The sequence below is a fragment of the Platichthys flesus genome, chromosome 12 (genome assembly GCF_949316205.1).
Source record: "Platichthys flesus chromosome 12, fPlaFle2.1, whole genome shotgun sequence".
NCBI lineage: Eukaryota > Metazoa > Chordata > Actinopteri > Pleuronectiformes > Pleuronectidae > Platichthys > Platichthys flesus.
In genome coordinates this window covers 2663696-2687593 of record NC_084956.1, presented here as the reverse complement: position 1 = coordinate 2687593, position 23898 = coordinate 2663696, and the positions used below count along the sequence as shown (strand labels likewise).

General features: G+C 41.6%; 4 protein-coding genes across 5 annotated transcripts in view; 1 reads left to right on the top strand and 3 right to left on the bottom strand.

Annotated features, from left to right (window-relative positions):
- Window positions 1–23898, bottom strand: part of LOC133966169 (uncharacterized) — a 61277-nt gene that overhangs the window by 5957 nt on the left and 31422 nt on the right. The window contains exons 8-9 of the mRNA XM_062400952.1: window positions 801–892; window positions 673–710 (exon numbers count right to left, since the gene is read on the bottom strand). Of these exons, the coding sequence (XP_062256936.1) occupies window positions 673–710; window positions 801–892 (130 nt within the window). The remainder of the gene's footprint in view (window positions 1–672; window positions 711–800; window positions 893–23898) is intronic.
- On the bottom strand, window positions 917–4848 carry LOC133966171 (V-set domain-containing T-cell activation inhibitor 1-like). Of its 2 annotated transcripts, none has more exons than XM_062400956.1 (5): window positions 4521–4848; window positions 3946–4027; window positions 2988–3308; window positions 2336–2596; window positions 917–1507 (listed from the first exon to the last, which is right to left on the bottom strand). In XM_062400956.1, exons 2-5 carry the CDS (start codon window positions 4004–4006, stop codon window positions 1197–1199), a joined length of 954 nt encoding a protein of 317 aa, XP_062256940.1. In that variant the 5' UTR covers window positions 4007–4027; window positions 4521–4848; the 3' UTR covers window positions 917–1196. The 2 variants fall into 2 exon arrangements, with proteins under 2 accessions (XP_062256940.1, XP_062256941.1); XM_062400957.1 differs by lacking the exon at window positions 917–1507 and adding an exon at window positions 2165–2190 and having other exon boundaries at window positions 4521–4818.
- LOC133966364 (cytochrome c) lies at window positions 6004–9705 on the top strand. The gene is made up of 3 exons (XM_062401273.1): window positions 6004–6162; window positions 7579–7753; window positions 8537–9705. The coding sequence occupies exons 2-3, from the start codon at window positions 7585–7587 to the stop codon at window positions 8680–8682; spliced, it is 315 nt and encodes a 104-aa protein (XP_062257257.1). The 5' UTR covers window positions 6004–6162; window positions 7579–7584; the 3' UTR covers window positions 8683–9705.
- LOC133966692 (gap junction alpha-5 protein-like) lies at window positions 12986–21752 on the bottom strand. Its single transcript, XM_062401717.1, has 7 exons — window positions 21422–21752; window positions 17518–17668; window positions 17014–17178; window positions 16099–16392; window positions 15922–15987; window positions 15639–15787; window positions 12986–14665 (listed from the first exon to the last, which is right to left on the bottom strand). Exons 2-7 carry the CDS (start codon window positions 17584–17586, stop codon window positions 14173–14175), a joined length of 1236 nt encoding a protein of 411 aa, XP_062257701.1. The 5' UTR covers window positions 17587–17668; window positions 21422–21752; the 3' UTR covers window positions 12986–14172.

Sequence of the window (23898 nt, the reverse complement as noted above, 5' to 3'; positions counted from 1 at the left end):
ACAGCATCTGTTCAATCTTTATCTTCTAAGTCCAACAATGTTATGCCGAGTTCTGCTACTGCACAATGTTTTTACAAAGGCTTTGACTTGAATGTGGTCATAATTATGAATATTACCTTGTATATAAGTACATATTGAACATTAGTTCTCCAGCTGTCAGTCATCACTTCCATTGTGTGTGATAAGGACTGAACTCTTTGTCTGTAGGAGTGAGACAGGTGACCTCAGGAGGCCTCAAGTAGTTTGGATGCAGATTTCAGTCACCACTCGATTATTCAGCCAGTTGAAGACATTTTAATTTCTTAATTTAGTTTTTTATATTTGTGTTATTAATAATACAGTTCATGGTTGAACTGTAAAATATCAAGTCTCAGTTACATTTCTTTGCAGTAATGGTTTGATAACGACATCTTAGGAATCATTGTTAAATCTTTTTCATAAATTGATTGGCCGTTATATCGGTATCAGATTTTTTTCCACTCTAATATCGATATGGTTTTCAACGAACTCTCAGAAGCTGAAGCTTTAGGATGTGTCTGCTGATGCAGCTGAGATGAAGCTGTTAGAGCAACGTGACAAGAATAAAGTAGTTTACAGCATCTCCATGACAACAGGGTTATTCTTTAGAGCAGAATATTGTAATTCTCAGTTCAGAATAAACAGTAAACTTACTGTAAATGTGTCCTCTGAAGCATCTGATTGTAGATGATCTGTTTTGGGTTTGTTCAAAAGAAATAATAATTAGAAGAAACATCACATAATAAATGAACAGCAGAATTATTGTAAGTATTAATATTTACCTTTCGTCTTCTGAAGCAGAAGAATCCTGCTCTAGCTCCGGATGCTACAAACACAACGAGTAGTACTACGACCACAGCTGCTGCAACTAAACCTGAAAAACATGTAATTCAGAGAGTGAACTGTAGCATCAACAAAGTGCAGTGATGTGTCTTCAGTGTAAAGTGTTGTGTGCGTGTGTGTGTGTGTGTGTGTGTGTGTGTGTGTGTTTTTGTGTGTGTGTGTGTGTGTGGCCTCCTCGTTCCTGTATGTTCTCCTGACAACATGTGGACATGATGCTCCTGAGGAGCTGGAGGACGGAGCCCTGGGGGATCTGCTCCACCAGGAGGAACCAGGACTCACTGCACCAGCCTCAGGTCTGACAGTCGCTCTGAGGATTTCATCAATCAGTTCTCATCTCATGGGATCTTACCTTTGTCTATCGTCACGTAGCTGTTGATGAAATGCGTCTCCTCTTCACTACTGAGTTCACAGGTGAACGTTCCCTGGTGATCTGAAGATAAGTGGTGCAGCGTGAGGCTGCCTGACGCTGACACATCCTCCACCTGCTGCCTCCACTGCTCTGAGACGCTGTGGAGGCCGTCGACCCCGGTCTGGTTCACAATTATCTGCCTGCGGTTGAATTTCCACACGCAATGTGTCGGGGGTTTGGTGTTTGGAGCAGTGCAGTGGATTGTTGTGGTTTTAAATGGTAACACACGGACAGGAGCTGAAAAGAAAAGGGATCAAATAATATCATCGTTGTCAGAATGTGGTTTCAGGCTCTGATGAGACTTTCTGAACATTTTCTATCATCAGAATGATTCATGTGGAGGAGGGTGTGGCCTTGGAATGATGAACTGAACTAGAAGGTCACTCAGTGGAGCTGATATCTCCTCCAAGGCCCAACAGTCAATTCAAGCTGCACCTCATCTCACACACATCAGTCCTCTCAGGGAAAATGTCCAGAAAGGTCCAATGTTAAAGAAAGAAAACGAATGGATCTGTTCAATGCTCCATTTGTTTGTTGGGCTTTAAGCAACATTACACAACAACTACTGGACAGATTTCCATGACACTTGGCAGGAAGGTGTGTTATGGGTCAGGCTCAGAGAAGAACTTTTCACATGTTTGTGTGGATCCAGGATTTGTTGTTTTTCACATTACCATTGTGAGAGAGGACGTTTTTCAACATTTTCATTGATTTCCCTGCGAATAACTGATGAAGGTGAAGAAACAATCTGACAAATTTAGAGGACTGATATTTATGAGTGTGTGAAATTTGGTGCAGATCTTGGGCCTGGTGAATTTCAATGTGGTTTCATAAGGAGACAGTTGGGCCTTGTGGAGGTCTGAGCTCTACTGAGTGACCTGTGACCCACGTTCCATCCTCACAACTAGTTTAGTGGAAATCTGTTCAGCAGACAAAGAAACAAACAAAGTAAAGATTGAGAATCAGCATTGATATAAATGTAAGTTATCTGTAGGAGCAGATATAAATATGCAGCAGTAGGTGAAACAAGCAAAGGTTCAGTTCCATAGAGCAGATTCAACGTACTGGGTTGATACCACACTGCGCTCCTCCTGCCATGGCGAGTGCTGATGCTGCAGATCAGAACAGTGTCTCTGTCTGACAGTGTCACTGTGCTGCTGATCTCATAGAGCTGCTGCTCCGTCTCCTTCACTGTGGTTTGGCTCTGAAGGGTGAAGTTGGACGGAGGCCTGGTGGACCAGGTGAGCTGCGGCTCGGGGTAGATCCCCTCTGAGCGGCAGGTGAAGCTGTCCTCCACCTGCTCAATGTCCACGTGACGCACCGGAGCTGCAAGACATTTCTCTTTTACAACTCATTGATCATCTTTGCCTCATGCACTGTGGAGCTCTTCATTAATTTGACATATTGTGCTTATTATTTAACACGTCACATATGAGCTATTATGTGGTGCTGCTGACATCAGCTGTGTCTCAACTCAGGGGCTGCATTTGAAGACTGAGCATGAAGACGTCCCCGTCCAACCTGTCCCAGGATTCATTGCACTTTAGTGACTAACTATTTTTGAAAGAGCTAATGGTGCCGGCAAGCAACGAGACGTCCAATGCTTAAGTATCAGCTTCAACTCAACTGAACAGTACACATGTTAAACAAGGTAACAGCAATAAGAGACAAATATCATTTCTATTATTTGTGTTCTGTTTTCACTGAGTTTCTTTACCATCTGCTCTCAGGTTGACAAATGACGACTTGCCGGCTCCAGTGAGGGTGCTGGTGTAACACTCGTATCGTCCCTGGTCCTGAAGCTGCAGCCCCGTCAGCCTTAACGAAGCATTTCCACTGGAGATCTGATCTGTGAACAGCGATGTCCGGCCTCTGAAGCGCTCGCTCTGGTGATCAAACTGGTCTCTGTCACCGTTGTAGGAGTGGACACGAGTGTTCCCTGGTTCCACCTGCATCCAGTGGATGACTGGGTCTGGACCAGGTTGAAAACTGCAGGGTAAGATGCAGCTCTCCTCTAAAACGCAGGAGACCTCATCATCTGTGAGACACCGGGTAAAAAAAATAACCAGTTCAGGATCAACTGTGGTGAATAGAAGCTTTTCTCAAAGTTCAGTTAGAGCATTTGCTCACAGACGGATTGTGAATGTAAATATCCTGATGGAACTGTCTGTCTGTTTGGCTGTTGACAGTTAACATACAGTAGTTTCATCTGAGCTGCTTTCACAAAAACAACCTCCTGCCACACGAGGCATTCCTGGTATCAGTCAGGAGATACAATTATTTTGTACCCTTCTCCTGACTGATACCTTTCAACAATGAGATCCCTCTGATGCTTTGGAAGATCTCTGTGAACCCGAGCTTTTGCTTTAAGATGCAACTCAGAAAATGTCTGGAAAATCCTCCTAGAACATCTGAACTTTATTTGGGATTAATCAGAGTCACTGAAAATGATGGCAGGATACTGATAACTATTTAACATGAGTTTGAATGTGATGTGATTCTGAACACAGCCACATCACCAGTAATATGAGGGCGTGCACACTTAACCATATTATTTAACCTTTTATTTTTCCACCTAAAAGATTTTTTAATTTAATTAAATGAATACATGCCTTAACAAAGTACTACATTCAAACAGAACCTGTGATTTCTGAGTAAGATGAGATTTCACGTACCTGCTGTGGTGAAAGTCCACATGATGAGGATCCACACAACCAGAGACTTGAACGCAGACATCTTTCTTTCATTCTGTGAGAACTGAATGTGGATCAATGGAAGAAGAGACAGGTTAACAGCTGGTTGGACTCATGACACCGAGTCAGAGCCGCTGAGGTTCAGACTCTGCAGCTACGATCTCTGACTGCAGTAAAGTTAATATTGTTACCATATTTGGAAGCTGATTAAAAATATCCCTTAATAGGTTATAAGTGACTTCGAATGGATTCCTGTGCGTAGTGTCTATGACTATGCTGAGAAAAAGATTTGTGTGTTTTTACTGCAGAATAACTAAGAAAATTAAAGAGCAAAACTGTGAAAGTGGCCCAATGTATTTTTATTGTAACCATATTTGGAATCTGATATATACAAATATTCCTATGCAGATATGCAGAGTTCAGACTGTAGACTCACAGACTGTAAGTTCCATAGTAAACAGTGTGCCACGCAAACCGAAAGTGACTGAACAGAGCTCCCCTCCCCCACATGTGGAGGTAAAACCTGTCAAGTATTAAGAAAACACGAGTTTACTCACCGAACAACCGGGTCTCCGCTCCTCCGTGTCTGTTACTGAAGAACAGGCCTGAAACCTGGTGAACTCCTAATAACCGAAGCTAAAGTCATAAAGACAAACGAACAGTAAACGAGTCAAAAGCTTCTCCAGCGACTGATCCCGACACGATCACAGTAAATAAAGAGGAACTTGACCTCGAGTTCAACACATACTGGACATGTTTCAGATATCAGGTTGATTTGAACCTAACTAACACACTTCAGCTTTCCTGGAGCAGCTGCTTCATTTATTCACCAACACACCGAGTCACACCGTGTCTGGGTTTCTGTACTTTGACCCTCTGGCTGCATCCTCCTTCAGAGAAATCATACCACCCCGGGGCGGAGCATTTAAACATTAAGAAATGTTTACCATCGATTAATAACACATGATCGTCAGTTCGTCTCCTAAATCATCCTAATGAATATAAAATGAAACAAATGAAAGTGAACTAATTCAGTTCTGAAACCGAGAACTTAATTCAAAATTTAATTTGAAGTGTAAACTGGCACAACACTGAGTTTAACTATATACATTCCTTTATACTTATAACTGTACAAGCTGTGTTATCGAATATATTTTGCGGCTCCAGTCAAGTTTTATTTGGGGCAAGAGGGGGCGAATGGGCTCTTTTGATAGTAAAGGTTGCTGACCAATGATCTATAGGAAGATTCAAGTTTCACAGTTCAGGTGAGGACATGTATCATCACAATATTGTGACTCGTCTGTTATGAGGATACTGGACCTATAAATATTAATAATTCCTCAGGAATGATTTCCAACACCACATTGAAGCACCTATAACCAAGAAGAGAGTATGTGGATAGTTTAAGTCCATTAATATTTATTTGCATGGTTGTGGCTGCTAATGAATAAATGTGTAGTGGTTATAAATTTTAGATGCACTAAACTGGTGGAGCACTGTCAGTCTCATTGTATCCTGCACACTGACAATACAGCTTTCTCTTCTATACTTTTCTATCTTCAAACTCTGTGAAATATATATAAATAATAAAATATAAATTGATAAAGACATAAAAAAAAGACAAAGCTTGTGTATAGATTCATATTTTTCCACAATACCAATGACAAAAGGTTGAAGTATTCAACCTATTGTGTCCTTGTAAGGCCGCTTCAGCAGCTGGATTTTACTACTTAACGGAATCTGGGGGCATGCGAGGAGATGGGGGGGACACGTCCCAAAACACACTTGACACCTCCTTCCCTAGCTTCCTCGTCTCCTCTCCCTCGGACCTAGGAAGGAACCAGTGACACACAAAGTTCAACAACTTGACTCTATTCGGACTCAAACCTTGAAATGTGTATTTGATTATTAAATCTGCTGAAGTAAATTGATTTGCTCATTAAATTTAAAGAAAGACAAGTGGACGAGTCTTCCAGGAAATGTGACGCGGCCCCTGCTTTCCTACGTGCTCTACGTCACGGTGCTGAGGAGAGCGCGGCGGGCACGTGACACCGGCGGGTGACGTCAAGAGCCGGTAAGTGTAAAGCGCAGTGACCTTCTTTACGACCGCCACTCGCCCAGAGAGAGAGAGAGAGGATCCGCACCGAGGAGCCACTGATCACCGGAGACTCTTCACAGACACTCGTTCTAAACTCACAGGTACGTTCCTCCTCTTCCCTCTCCGGCGGCAGACCGAGGGCTTGTGGGGTTTATCCCCGGAAACGATGCTTGAACCGCGGCGGTGGCGTTAAGCTAACAGCCATGTTGGTGGATGGCTCCCTGTTGCGTTTTGAACAAATTAGCATAATGGTCCTTCTTCTTCTTCCTCTCTGATAATATCTGAACTTCCATCGGACGCTCCCCGGTGTCCTCGAGGACGCGGGGAAGCCGCAGCCGTCTTCACTCGCTCCCGTCATTGAGGCATCCTTGACCCGGGGGAGGGCGACATATCCCCGGCTAACAGTTTGTCTAAGCTAGCTTCCAGCCTCGTTAGCCGGGTCAAACAGAAACCGTCTGAAATGTAATGTGTGTTATGCGGGTTGTGAGTCAGTGGAGGAGAGAAGCTGTGTGTGTGTGTCCTTGGTGCAGCCCGCCATGTTAAGTCGAGGAGGGGGAGGTGGGTATGGGGGGGCTACCGGTGGTACTTAAGCTAACAGTCCTCTCTATTATAAGCGCTTGATATAACGGCCTGACCCAGAGAATGGCGGTGACGCTACGGGTCTCCTGCCCTGATGGCCGCTCCCTGCTCCTCTGGTTGCTTGGATGTTTAATAGAGACTTATTTAAACGCAGAGTTCCTCCATGTTGAATGTGTTATAAACGGATTCCAGTCGCTGGGCTCCCCCTCACGTCACGACTCCTCCTGCCGCGGGAGAGGTCGCGTGAGGACGGAGGAGGACGCCGGTGGTGTTGCGCCAAAACTTGTACACCTGCTAAAATACCCCCCCCCCCCCCCCTTACGTAATTTGTACCCATCTAAACTACCGAACGACACCTAACAAGCTAACAAGCTAACGTAGGGTGCTTTAATAACGTAGTAGTTGAGTCATACTTGCGGTCACGTGAGGACATAATACGCAGGAGGAGCATATTTTACTGTTGCACCCATATCACTGACACTGTCATCAGCTGAGTCCTCTTTAAACATGTGTGTTAGCTCCTCATTAGATATAAGCACTCTTATTAAATCAGTTATTACCTCGAGCATTATTTATGTGCCTGTAAGAATGAGGCCCTGTTAAAGCAGTGGTGCAATGGAGGCTATGCTAACGTGTGTGTTTTAGGGTGGGTGTAGTCCTTTTTCCCTGGAACGACCTCTGCTCGATGCCAACCAGCTCAAAGGTCAAAGTCAGGATTGTTCGAAAGTAGAGAGAGTCGAGCTACAGGTGCAGATAAAGTGTTCACCTCAAACGCCCTTCACAGCTCGGGCCTTGGTCAAACTGCAGCCGTTGATGAGCTTCCTGCCTCATCCGGGGTCTATGAATAGCAGAGCCACAGTTGTACATGGATCTACTCTCACATCTCTTGTCTTTTCTGCTTTTTAAATCTTTTCTTCTTCCTTCTGTTTTCCATCCAGCTGACGATGGGAGACATTGCCAAGGGAAAGAAGGCGTTTGTCCAGAAGTGTGCCCAGTGCCACACAGTAGAGGAAGGGGGCAAGCACAAGGTAGGCCCCAACCTCTGGGGTCTGTTCGGACGCAAGACCGGCCAGGCAGAGGGCTACTCGTATACAGATGCCAACAAGAGTAAAGGTCAGTTCACCCGAGTAACACACTTATCTCCTGGGAACTGATTGAGGGCATGAAAACTACAAAACTGTGGAACATCTCTAAAAAAGTTTATAGAATGAATTTAGCGCAAAGTAGAAATTGTTCAATCAGCTGCATCGAGAAGGTGATTCATAAGTCAGTGTTTTTATTAACTGTTAATTGATCATCTATAATTTTGTCATTATTTTAAGCACATGTGACTTTGTTGTTTGTAGCGTCTCAGATATGAAGCATGATAGTGAACTGTTGTAAACATTTGAAGATCTTACCTTGGTTTGTTTGAAAATATAACATGTGGTTTATTTTTGATCTAATTAATAAATCAAGATGATAATTGGCGGAGTAATAGAAAAATGAAAACAGTCATTAGTTGAAGCTCTTGACATAACAATTTGTTTTAAGCATTCATAAATATTTAATTAGGGACTATGTTTTTAAATAACTGATAGATTCTATTGAAATAATGAATAATAATCACCTGCATTAGAGAAGCTGAAACAACTAAATGTTGGTCAAGTTAGATGCTAAATGTTAACTACATACTTATTCAGTTACCAGCATTGTGGTTTAAGTTTCATAGATGGCTTGACTTTTCATTTCATCACTAACATTATCAGTTTGTACTCGAGTGCTTTAAAAGTTCCAATTGGTTGAACTTCGACTCCTGATTTCTGCTCCCTGCTCACGTGGATCTCTGATCTCTCTGAGTTGCCCTGAATGAAAAGTCCCGTTGCTGATCATCACTTATTATCCGTCTTTCTCCAGGTATCGTGTGGGGCGAGGACACTTTGATGCAGTACCTGGAAAACCCCAAGAAGTACATTCCAGGAACCAAAATGATCTTCGCTGGCATCAAGAAGAAGGGAGAGCGCGCGGACCTCGTTGCGTACCTGAAATCTGCGACGTCATGAACCCGTCACTAAAACCAGAATATTTAACGCCATTTTACTGTCTTTTTGTTCATTTGTAGGCTTGCCCATGGTAAAACTGGTTTTATGTTTTGTCATTTGCATGGAACTAATTTAATGTTGTGTACAGTTAGAGAAGTGGGACTTCCTGTTAGCCAGTGAATTCAAAGCAGTTGTTCAAGTGACGAAGCATAAAACTAGTTTGTTGTTTTATTTTCTGTGTGAATCGATTTTTAACTTATAACCAATCGTTTAATTTAAATTTGCTAGCTAAGATAGGTCGCCTGATCTCTCAGGCTCTCATCACTGTTTTCAATGACAACATGTGGATGGTACTTTCTGCGAGCAGCGCAATCATCTAATATTAACATCAGAGAGATAAAGAGGAATTTTGCGGATCTGTTGATAAACTGGTGCTGACACTTGTTCTGCTCCTCGTTTCGTGACAGGTGGAGTTTCAGGCTTTTTACAACGACAGACAGTGAATTTTATCCTTTCTGTCTCGTCTCTCTTTTAACCTCAGCCGTCAGAAACTCCCACCTGCCATGAATCCTCCCCAGATTCCACTGATGCAACATTTAGTCCCAGACAAGATTTGACTCTTTCCAGCTAAGAATTATAGAATATGAATGCTGTGTATATTGATTTCTTTAATACCACCCCCCACCATGCTGTGATACCTGCTGTGTGAAATCAGCTGGCATAAAATCACCGTGCCGAACAAATGTTGTGGAGCGACTGTATTCTCTAGAGTAAACTGCATAGGTCAACATCTGGAGCGAAGGAAGGTTTCTGTTATTAACCTGGTTTCACAGGCCTAAAGGAAATTGTTTTAACTTATTTTACTGTAGCAGGACAGACTCAGTATGTAAAGTATTTTAATGAGGTTGCTTCCTATCAGTGTACACACAGCAATGTACTGTATATGCACATACTCTATATTACCATGTGGTGGCTATTTTGTGTGGCTGCGGAAAGGATGGATGGAGGATCAATTAAATGCAGACATTCAGAAATGTTAACAAACCTGGTTGTGTTTTATTCGTGTAATACCTGAGTAAATATTCTAAACATTAATATTCAGAACCTGATGTTAAAATGCTTACATGTTCAGTTAATAACACTAAGATTTCTTTAACAGATATGTGGATTTATTTGGGAAACTTACACAAGTGCTGAGTATCTTTGAGAGAGGATATATTTTTACCTGTCTAGATGATCTAGTTTTCTTAAATGTTGTAAAATTGGGCAGTTTTTCAATATTTCTATTGATTTTTTAGCGAACCAGAATAACACTTCACTCCCTCAAGAAATCACATTTAAATTCCCTAGGTCCAGTTTCTATTTGGATCAGCTTGATTTTTCAGTGTTTGAAGGTAAAACAGATCCTCTATAGTCTGTTACAGGACAAAAAACACTTTGAAGTCTTCATTGCTTCCAGTTTAGAAACACTTCAGTTGATTATAACTGGACAGACTGAGTCTCGCTGCAAAGCCATGGACACTTTCTGCCCTCGTGTGAGAACGTGGAGCAGATGTCATCACCTGGGGCACTGCTCCAGGTCGTGTAGTGATACAGTGGCAGTGTTACATAATTCTCCTCTAGTGCTCATGAGGTCTTTCTAGGAGGTGAAGCGGCTGAGGGCAGCTCAGGCCTCGCGCTCGGTCACGTTTCCCTTCGATCACAGTCCAGTCGACAGACCTGTTGAGACCTGAATCATGTGACTCTCACAGGCTGCCTGGCTACACACGGCCGAGGTCATTAGGTCGACTGTTCTCCAAACTCGTGGAATTTACTCCACATGACATGGGGACATTTAGAGAAAGTCACATAACCAGAAACACAAACATACAAAATGTCCTCGCAACGATGGTTTAATACCAAAGTTTGATAGACAAGTAGAAACACACACACACATATGCAAACCATGGGATATAAATACAGCCGACACATGATCCTGAAGCATGTCATGAATGATAAACAGCTGTGTGTGTGCACTCATATGACACAGTTTGTATAGACAACACAGACGTCAGTGTGTGTGTATCAGGCCTTGTGAGTTATAACAGAATGTACTGTATATATATATATATGAGAGATAGATAGAGAGATAGAGAGATAGATAGATGGATAGATGGATAGATAGATAGATAGATAGAGAGATAGAGAGATAGATAGATAGATAGATAGATAGATAGATAGATAGATAGATAGATAGATAGATAGATAGATAGATAGATAGAGAGATAGAGAGATAGATAGAGAGATAGATAGAGAGATTATAGATACTTACGTTGTAGATCCTGGATCCTGGAGGACTGCAATAACATATTTGGCCAGAAGAGAGCGCTGCTGTCTACAGTATAGTTGAATTTGTATACTCTACATTTTGTGGATCCTGTTTTTCAGCCTCTGCAGCAAAGATCACAGTTTATTATTAAATATTTAATGTCACTAATGTATTTTATAGATAGATAGATATATAGATAGATAGATAGAAAGATAGATAGATAGATATACAGATAGATAGAGAGATAGATAGATGATAGATAGAGAGATAGATAGATAGATAGAGAGAGAGATAGATAGATAGATAGATAGATAGATAGATAGATAGATAGATAGATAGATAGATAGATAGATAGATAGATAGATAGAGAGATAGATAGAGAGATAGATAGATGATAGATAGATATTGATATATAGATGATAGATAGATATTGATATATAGATATACAGATATATAGCTAGATAGATAGATAGATAGATAGATAGATAGATAGATAGATAGATAGATAGATAGATAGATAGATAGATAGATAGATAGATAGATAGATAGATAGATAGATAGAGAGATAGATGATAGATACTTATTTTGTAGATCCTGGAGGACTGGAATAACATATTTGGCCACAAGAGAGCGCTGCTGTCTACAGTATAGTTGAGTTTTTACATTTTGTTGATCCTGTTTTTCAGCCTCTGCAGCAAAGATCACAGTTTATTATAACATCTTTAATGTCACTAATGTATTTTATAGATAGAGAGAGAGATATATATTATTATATTGTTAAACATTCTTCATCTTTATTGATCACGAGAGCATAATAATAATAAAAGGTTATTGGGAGTATGCCATGAGAGTCGAATGAGATCCGAAAACAAATATAAATATATATCTAAAGATAAACAAATGAAACAAAAGTTGTGTATTAGACGAACACAACCTGTAAACTATGGTACAACAAACACAAACACATATTAATACGCTTGTCACTAAGTAATATATTTTCTGATTGGATTTATTTTGAGCTCTATTTTATCTTAACATATTTAGTGTAATTCTTTATATATTTTATACCACTACTCTGATTGCTGAGCTGACCTCTTGTCCAGCACTTGTATTTACACATCTGACCCTGTGTGAACTTACACATGTTTTTCCTGAGTGTCGTGTCCGAACCTGTCTGAGAAAGAAAATAGAAAATCCTTCAGAGCTTCAGTTCCCAAACATTCCAGATATTTTCAGATGACCTTATTTGGGAAAACTTTACCGTGGGAACGTGGGAGGATTCATTTTGGTTATTCCCCAGAATTGTGTTGACCAACTTATCGTCATTTCTCAGACTGTCCATCATTGAAGTCCCCTGTCATCATGGAAACCACTGGACTGAACCACCTCACTGTAAAAACAACAGGAAGTGAGTTGGCAGGTGGTTTGGCCCTGAAACACACTGCAGCCGTGCGTCTATCTATCTATCTAGCTGTCTATCTATCTATCTATCTATCTATCTATCTATCTATCTATCTATCTATCTATCTATCTATCTATCTATCTATCTATCTAGCTATCTAGCTATCTAGCTGTCTATCTATCATAGATAGATATCTATGTATCTATGTATCTATGTATCTATGTATCTATGTATCTATGTATCTATGTATCTATGTATCTATGTATCTATCTATCTATCTATCTATCTATCTATCTATCTATCTATCTATCTATCTATCTATCTATCTATCTATCTATCTATCTATCTATCTACCTACCTACCTACCTACCTACCTACCTACCTACCTACCTCTCTCTATCTATCTATCTATCTATCTATCTATCTATCTATCTATCTATCTATCTATCTATCTATCTATCTATCTATCTATCTATCTATCTCTCTCTCTCTCTCTCTCTCTCAATATATATCTATCTATCTATCTATCTATCTGCATTTCTATTTTTATGAAGCTGCCTGTGAGTTTACATAATTTCCGAGACAGAATGAACAAACACTTTTTTTTATCTGCAAAGCTTTTTAAACATAAACACATTCTCATTATTTGAGTAGAATAATAAATATAAAACCACAATATAGGAAATACCAAACAATTTAGAGTTGTAATTCATAGTAATAAAGTTCTTGTAAATATTGCAACATGAACACAAATCATTCAGTGATGTGTTCAGTGACATAAAGAGAAATGACCACAGTACAGTAAAGAAGAAATTCACTGTTATCATCAAAACTGTCACAAAACAACGCAGTACATTTATGTGGAAATTGAACATCTCTTAAAAACTGAATGAAAATTATAGTTTGTGTGATTCATATTCATATCCACTGATCCAGTGGGGCTGAACAATGATAATACTAATAAGATAATCAGATTTAACAGAACAGCCAAGAAATAACAGTTTGCTTTACAGCACCAGCGATGACTCTTGGAAAATCCTTTAAACATTTAATAGGCTTTACTTAAATTGTGATGAGGACGTAACCCAAGATATTAACATGTGTCCTGAAACCTCTCTCATGAATCATATGATTCTTCTCAGGTAAATGACTCAGCAGAGCAGGTTTGCTTCAGGGAATTATAAGGAAACCACAGCACCTGATGGTTGATCGTGATTACAGCCCAGTTTAAATCTCACTTTCTGTAATTACCAACTTACTGACATTGGAGTTTTCTGTGGTTCTTTAACACTGGAGATCTGGTTGGACCAGGTCTGACATAGTCTGGCTCCGCTGGTGCAGACAATGAGCAGATCAAGTCAAACACTTTGAGTGATGTGCATGTTCAAAACCTAGGTCTTCAGATTCACTTGTGTGTTTCCCAATGACGACATTTGGGTAAAGAAGAAGTAGGAATCGAGTCTCATCTCGTCCACAGTCTCCATCCAGGATCTCAACCTGTTGATTTTCAGATTGTCCAGGTCGTCTAAGTCTGTGCACATTGTTAGAAACAATCTTTACGCTTCTTTTGTTAAACATCTGTAGGTTTCTGTTTGGTTTCAGGTTTGTCTCGGACTTCAATGGCAGCATGAGGTCCAATAGTCCCAGGGTGAAGTTTTCACTCAAACAGGAAGGTTGTGACGCCTGCAGCTGTTTTGGATGAGACGCTAGTGTATGATGAGCATGGCAGCAGGTTAAAAAGGGTAAAATATATCTGTTCTTTTAATGAGAAGTTGGATTTGTCTGTTTCTGCTTCTGTTCTCTAAACGGAGAGGTCGTCCGCTCTCGTCCGGCTGCTTGTTCCGCTGGTTTTACTGAACCTGCGTCTGTCTTTCTGACAGAGCCCTCCGTTGGAGCAGAGCAGCAGCCCCTCCGGCCCGCCGCTCTGTGTCTGAGGGCAGCTCATGTCCCTGCTCCCGGGGCCGTAGCGGTCGGTGTCGACCCTCAGGTAGCCTCCATCTTGGCTCTGAGGTGTGCCCGCCGTCTGCCACCCGGGCGAGTAGCAGCTCATCTGGAGCAGGTTCACCTCCTCCACCGCGGCAGCTATCTTGTTCTTCTCCGTGGCCATGTTCTCTGAGTTCTGTTGGTTGGCCAGGCGGTGGGTTGGGAAGGGCATCGGCAGGAAGTGAGAGGAGCCGATCATGCACTGGGTGAAGTCTGGAAGAGGGGGGGACGGAGGTGGAGGAGACAGAGAGAGCTGTCGGGCCAGAGAGGTCTTAGCTGGAGTGATGGCCTTCCTCGCGTAGTACATCTGCCTAGAACACAGAGTTTCAGACTTTTAGTTCAAAGACATGATACAAGCTCACCATAAAGATTTAATTAGGACGACATAGAGTATTTATAAGAATACACCTGTGCTCCTGCAGAACCCAGAAGTCTGATTCCAACAGCTGATGGAATTCAGTTTGACCAGGTTGACTCCTGCTTCTTGCATCATAGCTGTCGTTCTGCATATGATAACCTATAATACTTGAATAAATGTTTAAATAGTTCAAATGAATATCCTGATCTTCAGTCCCTAGCAGGGTTCATACTGTTAAAACACTGGGTCCTAGATGCAAATACCAGTATGTGTTCATTAGCTTTTCCCTGTCTCTCCTCCCAGTTTGTAACACAGGCTTTCTGTTCGGAGTTTTAAGTCTTCAAGTCCAAACCTAAGATAACAATGATCATATCATCAGATTTATTTTATCTGACTTCACAAAGCTCCTGTCAAGGACACACACATTCTATTGTACTTCTCATGTTGAGTCAAACAAAGACTGATTTCATGCTTCTGTTGCTGATTAAGCTACAATCAGGGCCCCTGCATGAAACAAAAGTCAAAACTCTCAGTTGAAACACACAAAACACACACATGCGATGCTAATTGATCTCAAAGACACAATATCACAAACAGATCAGATTCTAAATGACTCTAAAGAGACACACAACTACATCAAACAAATACAAGACGTTAAAGAAGACAAAGACAAGAAAAACAACCACAAAGATCTGCAACTGGACAACAGATGACACCATTTAAACTAGTTTTGTGTTCCTGACTCCACTTCTCTGATACAACTGTTTACTTCCCTATTGCCTTAGTTGTGTAACGTTAAGAAAATGTCCTTGATTGAAACCAAGTCCTGACCAGAACCAGCTCAAGAACCAGAGCTGACTGGGTGGTATAGAGTTGTGTGTCCTCAGAAGGAGGTGTGTGGGTGTGTGAACACACAACGCTCCCACCTGCAGCAGTGTCTCCACGCCAGGTGATGCAGCTCCAGCACGCTGAGGGCCAGAGAGACGGCCGACACCGCCAGCATGAACACGATGAAGACGTTCTTCTCTGTCGGTCGGGACACGTAACAGTTCACAGGGTGAGGACATGGCCACGCCTGAGAGAGAGGGAGAAGAGAGAGAGGGAGAAGAGAGAGAGAGGGAGGGAGGGAGGGAGAGGAAGAATGAGTGAAGGCCTGAATATGTTTTTATCATAGAATTAAATCAAACTGATTCAGGTTTATGTTCTTACCTTGCAGACATACAGAGGATGGAGGAAGATTCCATACAAGAAGTACTGGAGACACAGAAACACCACCTGAATGGAGGAAGAGTCACAGTGAGTTCTGATTTCAGGTTCTATGAGAAGTACAAGTACTAGAAGAGGCTTAAAAGCTGCACAGATTCAACAGTAATAAGTACTATTCACCTCCAGGATGCTTCGTATCAGAATACTCAGGATGTACGTCTGCAGCAGCGCCCCCCTCAGACGAACCCGACCCGTCAGCGGACTGTCCCTCTTGTCCTTATCGTCGTCCTTCTCTCCTCGACCCCTGTGTTTCTCTCTTCCTCCTCCTTCACCCCCTCCAGGGTCCTCGTCTCCATCACTTTCCTCTTCCTCCTCATCCTCCCTGCTCCTCCTCTTCTCCTCTCTGCGGACGGTGTGCATAGCGTGGCCCATGTAGATGAGACTGGGCGTGGACACAAACACGATCTGGAGCACCTGGGAGGACATCAGACACATTTAGAATTGACAACTAAATTAAAGGAATAAACAAACAGTTGTGCAGGAGGTTATTAACACTAATCCCTGTGTATATTTTACAGGGGCCCATTAACTTGTGCAACAATTAAGCCTATTTAAAAGGATCCCCCCATCAACAGGACTGAATATTGAGCTGTATTGAATAGAGACACATTCTAAGCTGCAGTTCTAACTTTGAAAACCAGCACTGTCCCCAAAATGAAAAAAATCAGAAACCAGTGGCTGCAGGGAAGGAAGCTAATGAAACTTAAAAACTAGTGTTATATAAGTTCTTACAACTTCTTACAACCAATATTTCTACTCACGATATTAAAAAACATGAATAAAGCACAGTACACTGATGACGTATTTTAAATTTGAGCAATAATAACTGTAGACCACACTGGTCTGAATCTCCCTGTCTGTTGTTCACAAGAATAGATGAACGACCCAGAACATGATGCCTCTGGCCACTGGCAGATGTTGATGTTGTATTGTTGTTATTAGGATTTTCATCCCAGTAAGAATCCATTATCCCCACAGCTCCCATCAGGGTTAACGTCATCACATCACATGATATTAGGTTGTGTAGTGTGTTACCCAGTATCGTATGTGTGCGATGGGGAACGCTCGGTCGTAACACACGTTCTCGCATCCCGGCTGTTCGGTGTCACAGTTGAAATCCTCCTGCTCATCTCCCCAGGACGACTCAGCGGCCGTCCCCAGTACCAGGATGCGGAAGATAAACAGGACGGTCAGCCACACCTGTGGAGCAGAGACAAAACCGTAGGACCAAACAATATGGGATAGAAGATAATTCAAATTTTATGGAACTAACTAAGGAAGCTTTAAATAAGAATTGAGTTTGAAAAGGGTCAGAAAAAGGCATTATTTTAGTTTATCATCAAGTTATACAAATGTTGTGCAGTAGCATAAACCTTAAATCAGTTTATTATAAAACTGGCAGCTGGTGCACTCAAAATAAACTGGATCATTTGGAGATATAAGAATGTTTTATTTATATCCACTGTGTATATGTTTGTTTAACTCTACTTTAAACATGTGGAGTGTGTGTTTGTGTGTTTCTGTGTTCCTGTGTTGTACCTTGCCAACAGAGGTAGAATGCTCCTGTACTTCCTCGAGGAAGTTTCCCAGTAGGCTCCAGTCGGCCATGTCTGATTATGGATCAGCACAGATTTTCTTTTTTCACTTCTCAACTGATGATCTCTCAGCAGAACTCAGGAACCAGACTCACCTGAGGAACAGAGAGAACACAACCTTTAGAGAACAGGATCCGATAAGAGATGCAGCATCAGCAACTGCACACAACTCCCTCTTATTTACCCCAGTTCTATTTTCACAAGATTATTATAGAAGTTTCTTGTCAGGTGCATTTTCTTTGTCAAATGTTTCTTGATACTTGTCAAAAACTTTCACTAAACTTTGACGTAAACGAACCAGAGAAAAATCTGTAGTTTGCAACCGGACCACTAACCATGGTGTGTGTGTGTGTTTGTGTGTGTGTGTGTGTGTGCGCGCGTGTGTGTGTGTGTGTGTGAGTGTGTGTGTGTGTGTGTGCGTGTGTGTGTGTGTGTGTGTGTGTGTGTGTGTGTGTGTCTCTCTTATCTTGATCCTGTGACCCTCCCTGCACCAAGGCCCTGAGCCCATTAATAAATATGTCTGTGCCCATGTCTCAGTTTGGTTTCACTCTGAGTTCCCACACTCCCTCTCAGTCTGTCTCTGGGGAAGGAAAAAGTGGACGTGCACTGTAAACACTGCTGCCTACCACACACACACACACACACACACACACACTAATATATAAATAGTACAAACAAGACTATGAGTCTACAGTCTGGCTGTTCATTCCAAACAACACTGAGCAAGTCTGGTCAGAAAAAACAGATCAGACTTGGAATTAAAAAAGTGTTTGAATGAGTCACTGAAGAAAAGGATTTTTCAAATTAAAACTAGGATGACACCTGATAGAGACCAATGGCCCTGCAAATAATTAACCTCACATCCATCCACCCTTCTGCCATTACCTGTACTGCTTCTCCTTATGGTCAAAGAGAAGCTGCATCCAAACTCAACTTCAGACCAGTTTAATCCTAAATTCTAAAGATGCTATAAAATAGATCTACATGCAGGTGTGGCAAAAGGATTATTACACATCCTGAAAAAAGCTCCCTCCGGCCTGGAGTGTTCTCCTCAACATCTAACACACATCAGTTTGCAGAATCGATTCATCTTTAGTAGAAGATGGATTTTAGATATGTCAGTCCTTTTCCAGTCAGCGTCACTCTTCCACTGGTTCCCCCCCCCCAGAAGCTGTGGTCTCTAACCAGTTCCCTACATCAAAGACTGTCGCAGCGACCACTCCAACAGACACGTTATTGTCCCTTCAGATGACTCTTGTCTCCTTGAAGCGGTAACACAACATCACAAGTCTGTGGTTGATGAATTTGCATGTTGGTGCAGCTGACTCCATTCTCCCACTTTACGTGTGTCTAAAATTAAAGAGACACGGGGATCAGCTTCAAAGCGACTCCTCGTGCTGAACTGATCACATTTGAAGGTGCTGGTGCAGAGACTCGAACCTTGTTCCTGACAACAAAAGGTTGTTTTGAAGCTCACGTTGCTGCCGCGACCAAAAAAGATCCAACGAATAACCTCCCTGAGGTAAATCTGCTGCTTTAACGTCACTACCGATAATGAAGTCTCTCTTATAGACGTTTTAGCTGAATCAGTTTCAATGCTCTGGACACAAGTTCTCGACCTTTTCTGCAGGAGATGAGAACATCAACGTCGGAGTCGGTTGCTCCTGATTTTAAATGTGTGACAACGTTTTTGTTTGAGCCCCTGTGAGAATACAGCAGGAACATTTCCAATCACAACAACATTTCTAACGCATGATGGAAATGTACACATGGAAGATGACAACAATGATTGATGATAACAGTCGATATTGGGAAACCCCTCAACGAGCTCTTGTGTCTTTCTCACATTGGATTATGAAGAGTTGTGTCTGAAACGTTTGACAACTTCCTGAAATCAACAATCTCTCTCTGAGTGTGTGAAGAAGTGAGAGACTAAAATCATCCAGCTCTCCTATAGAGGGAACTTATGGGACAACGCAAATGTCCGAGTCTCATGCTCCTGCCAGGTTCCTGTAAAATATCCAGAAAACTTACCCAATTGTGTCTTTTTCTAACAGTTTAGAAAGGGAGCTGCCTAACACATTATCGCTTGGTTACACACTAAATAAGCCACTGGAATATGATCATGTTGTTAAAGGTCAATCCCCCAGCGGACACGGTCACAATAAGCGTAACACATTTTCATCAGAGGGCGAGTTTGTCATCTCTCAGACCACAGAGCACGTGTCACTCATCATTTCACCGTTCCGGTCATTTAGAGATGAAGTCACTTTGTGTTTCATCCTCTTCCCTGTGTCGGAAGCTGCTCGGTGCAAACACTCATTCATTTCAGATGAAGAAGTTATAATCTGACTTCAGGGAGAAAAACTAGAGAGTTTAAAATCTGATCACATATTTTCTACTTTTTAAGTATATCCCTGAAATGACCCTCCCATCCTGTTTTTGTGAAACCCAAAAGGATTCGAACGAACTCTGTGAGTGTGTGTGTGCATGTGTGTGTGTATTTACATTGTTTTCAAGTGCCCCCAGCATAATTAATAACAATATTACTTCCTTGTATAGACTTCGCTTGACAAAGGTCAAGCGAAAGTAGGAAATAAGTTGTGTTAGTGTGTGTGTGAGATTGTATGTGCGTCCATCCTGCATGTTTTTCTATTGTTGTGAGGACACATTGTGATTTGAATCCATAATTTTCATCAACTACAAATGTTTTTAGGGTTAAGATTTGGTTTTAGGCTCATGGTCGGTTGGAAATTTATATTGGTAAGGGTATGGGGAGGGCGGGGGGGGGGGGGGGCATCACATCAGTGGGTGTCCTCTGTATGTGCGCCCACTATCCAGCACTCAGTATTGTTCTGCATCCTGTTCTGATAACACACACACACAACCACACACACACACAAACACACACACACACACACCCTTGTATGCATAAGGCATTTTCCAGCCCAAAGCCCTAACCACCTAACTGGTCCTCACAAAGATGTCTGTACACACACACACACACACACACACACACACACACACACACACACACACAGGAGGAGCTCTCTCTCTTTCCTTTGCAGCTTTTTAAAATGATAAATCCTTTTTTTCTTTGACGTGAGGAAGCTTTTAATCTGATTATAAACTTTATTTATAACGTGCACCATTAATATTGTGTCAACATCAAAGTACTAAGACTCTACAGATACACTACTTTTGATATTTTTTAAATATATATGAAAATGACTATAATAAGTCTTCTTTTAAAAACCTGCACACAATATGTGGGCTGGTAAAGTTAATCTGTGAAGCTCGTAATACACTAACACTTTATATCCAGAAACATTTGTAATTGGTAGAAGCTGAAAACATAGATGCAATCATCTCAACATAGTTTAGATTAATCTCTAAACCTAAATGGAGCCTTTATTAAACTTTTTAAATCATGTGAAACTCGATTTATCTGTCACTGTCTTAATTAACTGTAAATTAATTTGATTCCTCTAATTGATGAAGTGCAGCTTCTTCCTGATCACGACTACAGGACAATGGGCTGTGATTTCCTCATGTTTGTTTAATAATGTCTTTTAGGACTGAAAGTTACTCTGTCGGCTTCAATCCGTGCAAGACTGATTAGTGGATGAAAGAGAAGTTTCATAAGTTTGAGTTTTAAGACTCACAGTAGAAACACCGTTTTAGAGGAGTCGTCATTATGACAGGGTTAGAATTTGCCTGATTAAGTGAAAACTGAATAAAATACAAATGCTGGAAATGTATACTTTTGTCACTTTTTGACTGAGGCTCAGAAATAAAGTTAAAAAGTTTTAAAAAACACCTCATGGACATGTATTCACTCACTTTACCTGTTTTAAGAAGCAGAGGCAGGGAACTACTGGATAATAAAGTCTCTGCAAAGTTGGTGCTCTCGTCTTCCTCAGCAGCTGCTGTTGAAGTCCCGTTGAGCAAGGCACCTTTTTCCCCTTCAACTGATCCTCAGCAGCCAGTGGCAGCAGAAGTTTGCTTTATGATGTGTTTGTAAAATGTTCTTCCAGTTGTTTCAGCGGTTGTTTAGTCACCAGTTTGAGTCCTGCGGTACAACCAAAAGTATCCAAAGCCCAACCGAGGTCGAGAGGGATTCAGATTCTATGCAGAGAGAGAGCGGGCGAGAGAGCGAGAGAGAGAGAGACGAATAGACGATGAACTGAGAGAGTCAGATCAGAAGTGAACTGATGAGAGAACAGTTTGTGTCTCAAGAGATGAAACGTCTCAGACTGAAGTTTGTACCAGCCTCCTTCTCTCTCTCTCTCCCCCCCCCATTCTCTCTCCCTCCCTCTCCCTCTCCCTCCATCTCCCGAGGAAGTGGGCCTGGTGCCCCGCTGCCTGCCTCCTCCATTCAGCTCTCATGTATGGGGCCTGTATGTGTTTGTGGTGTCTGGCATCTAGAGGAAGTCAGATATTGTATTAGGACACAATGGCTGCAGGTCTGAGTCCTGCATTCCTCCATGTCACTCTATTCTCCTCCATTAGTCTCTTTGTCTCTCTCTCCCTCTCCAATCAGTGACTTTACTCCATTGTGAGGACAAAGTTAACAACGTCCATGTGCACTGAGTGGATTAGAACCAGCCTGAGCCAGTACCCTGGTCTCAAGTTACTGTTATTTATCAAGGCAATGATCATTTTAATATAATTAATCTCTATTTATTATTATTTTTATTTTTTTTGCCTTTTATGTTTTATTGGTTAATGTTGCTGTTGTTTCCTTCAGTGTCTTGAAAGGAGCCCAAAAATAAAATGCATTATTATTGTTCTCAATACACAAAGGGCTGGAGCTGGAGCTCAGGAGGTAGAGCGGGTTGCCCTGCATCCAGAATGTTGGTGGTTCGATTCCTGACTACTTTAGTTTGCGTCCTTTTGCAAGACACTGTGCTCTAAAGGGAACCTCACCGCTGTGTGAGAGTAGTGTAAATAATGTTTATGTAAATGTAGTGATAGAAAACACTCTAAGAATGAGTGTGTGAGTGGGTAAGTGTGACTCACACTGTGAAGCGCTTTGAGCGTTCCATTAAAGTGATATAGTGCTGGTTAAATGCATCAATTTACAACATGCACACACTCGGCTTGTTACACACTAATGATCTGCTCGTGTGCAAACTGTTTCCTTATAATAGCAATTATTGATTTATCTCTTGCCCTTAGGAGAGGAATTACATATACATATATATATATATGTATTCCTGTGTATTTAAACTGTTTTTGTCATGTTTGATGTCTGTTGTGTAAGCTCGTCTGGTTCAGTGAATGGGAGATAGGACTCTGATGGGTTTACTTCATGTAAATAAACCTACTCTTACATTCAATGTGAGTCAGTAGAGCTCATATCTCCACCAGGAACCAACTGTTCCCTCAAACCTAATCAGGCTGCACCACACTGCAAACAAGCACAGATACCAGTCCTTTAACTGGGTCTTCAAACTATGAAAATGTTCATATCTCATTGTCTTAAAGTGAAAAAAGACACAACCCATGAATCAGTTCCCTGATCCAGAACCAAGCCAAAGTTTTATAGCTTCCTTGTTGACCCCTTCATTTTATTTCCACCATTTTAGTAATCTGTTGAGTTGTTTTTGTGTAATCCTGATAACAAACAAACACACAAAACGTCCTTGGCTGAGATTTCGGGAGATGGGACTGTAATTGTTGTATTGCTTAATCACACCAACGATTAGTAACGAGTCAAAGTGCACAGTGAAAGCATCTGAACCAAGCGCTTTAGATCATCAGCACCATTACAACAGTGTGTTTGAGTCGACAGGATCTTTGTGTGGACGTGTGAGGAGCAGGTCCTTCCACTGTCATGCTCCTGTCCGTCTCCATCACATCTTCTCTATTGACATGAACTTTGAGTCACTGCAGCGAATCACACAAGAGCTTTTTGTTGTGAAAAAACACGACAAATAGATATTGATGTGAAAACAGATGTTCATCGAAGCAACGATTTGTGTTCCATCCTCGGCTTTTAAGGTTTAATCAGTTCGATTAAATCCTGTTAATGTGAATTTGAGATCAATTATCTGACCTCTATTTGACAAAAACTCATGAAAAGTAATGAGTGATATGATAAATTCAAAACCCGACTTTTCAACAGGATGAGCTGAACCAAGCAGCGTGTGTGTAACTCCAGAAGTGACACTGGCAAAGTGACACCAGCGACTCACTGCAGGACGTCAGAGGGGGTTAAGTATTTTGACAGAATTGTGCTCGGGGCTTCTTTATTCAGCGTGAAAAATGGGTGAAGGCTGTGTGATTTCTCCAGAGACCTTGTGATAGTGTCAAATGCACT

Excerpts from the sequence above, each read along its gene's own strand:
- LOC133966171 (XM_062400956.1), bottom strand. The coding sequence starts at position 4,006 with ATGTCTGCGTTCAAGTCTCTGGTTGTGTGGATCCTCATCATGTGGACT. Across the intron at positions 2,597-2,987 it reads TGTCAACCTGAGAGCAGATG|CTCCGGTGCGTCACGTGGAC; the intron begins GTAAAGAAACTC and ends AATGTCTTGCAG. Across the intron at positions 1,508-2,335 it reads CGCAGTGTGGTATCAACCCA|CTCCTGTCCGTGTGTTACCA; the intron begins GTACGTTGAATC and ends TTTTCTTTTCAG.
- LOC133966364 (XM_062401273.1), top strand. The coding sequence starts at position 7,585 with ATGGGAGACATTGCCAAGGGAAAGAAGGCGTTTGTCCAGAAGTGTGCC. Across the intron at positions 7,754-8,536 it reads AGATGCCAACAAGAGTAAAG|GTATCGTGTGGGGCGAGGAC; the intron begins GTCAGTTCACCC and ends GTCTTTCTCCAG.
- LOC133966692 (XM_062401717.1), bottom strand. The coding sequence starts at position 17,586 with ATGGCCGACTGGAGCCTACTGGGAAACTTCCTCGAGGAAGTACAGGAG. Across the intron at positions 17,179-17,517 it reads ATTCTACCTCTGTTGGCAAG|GTGTGGCTGACCGTCCTGTT; the intron begins GTACAACACAGG and ends TCTGCTCCACAG. Across the intron at positions 16,393-17,013 it reads TCGCACACATACGATACTGG|GTGCTCCAGATCGTGTTTGT; the intron begins GTAACACACTAC and ends ATGTCCTCCCAG.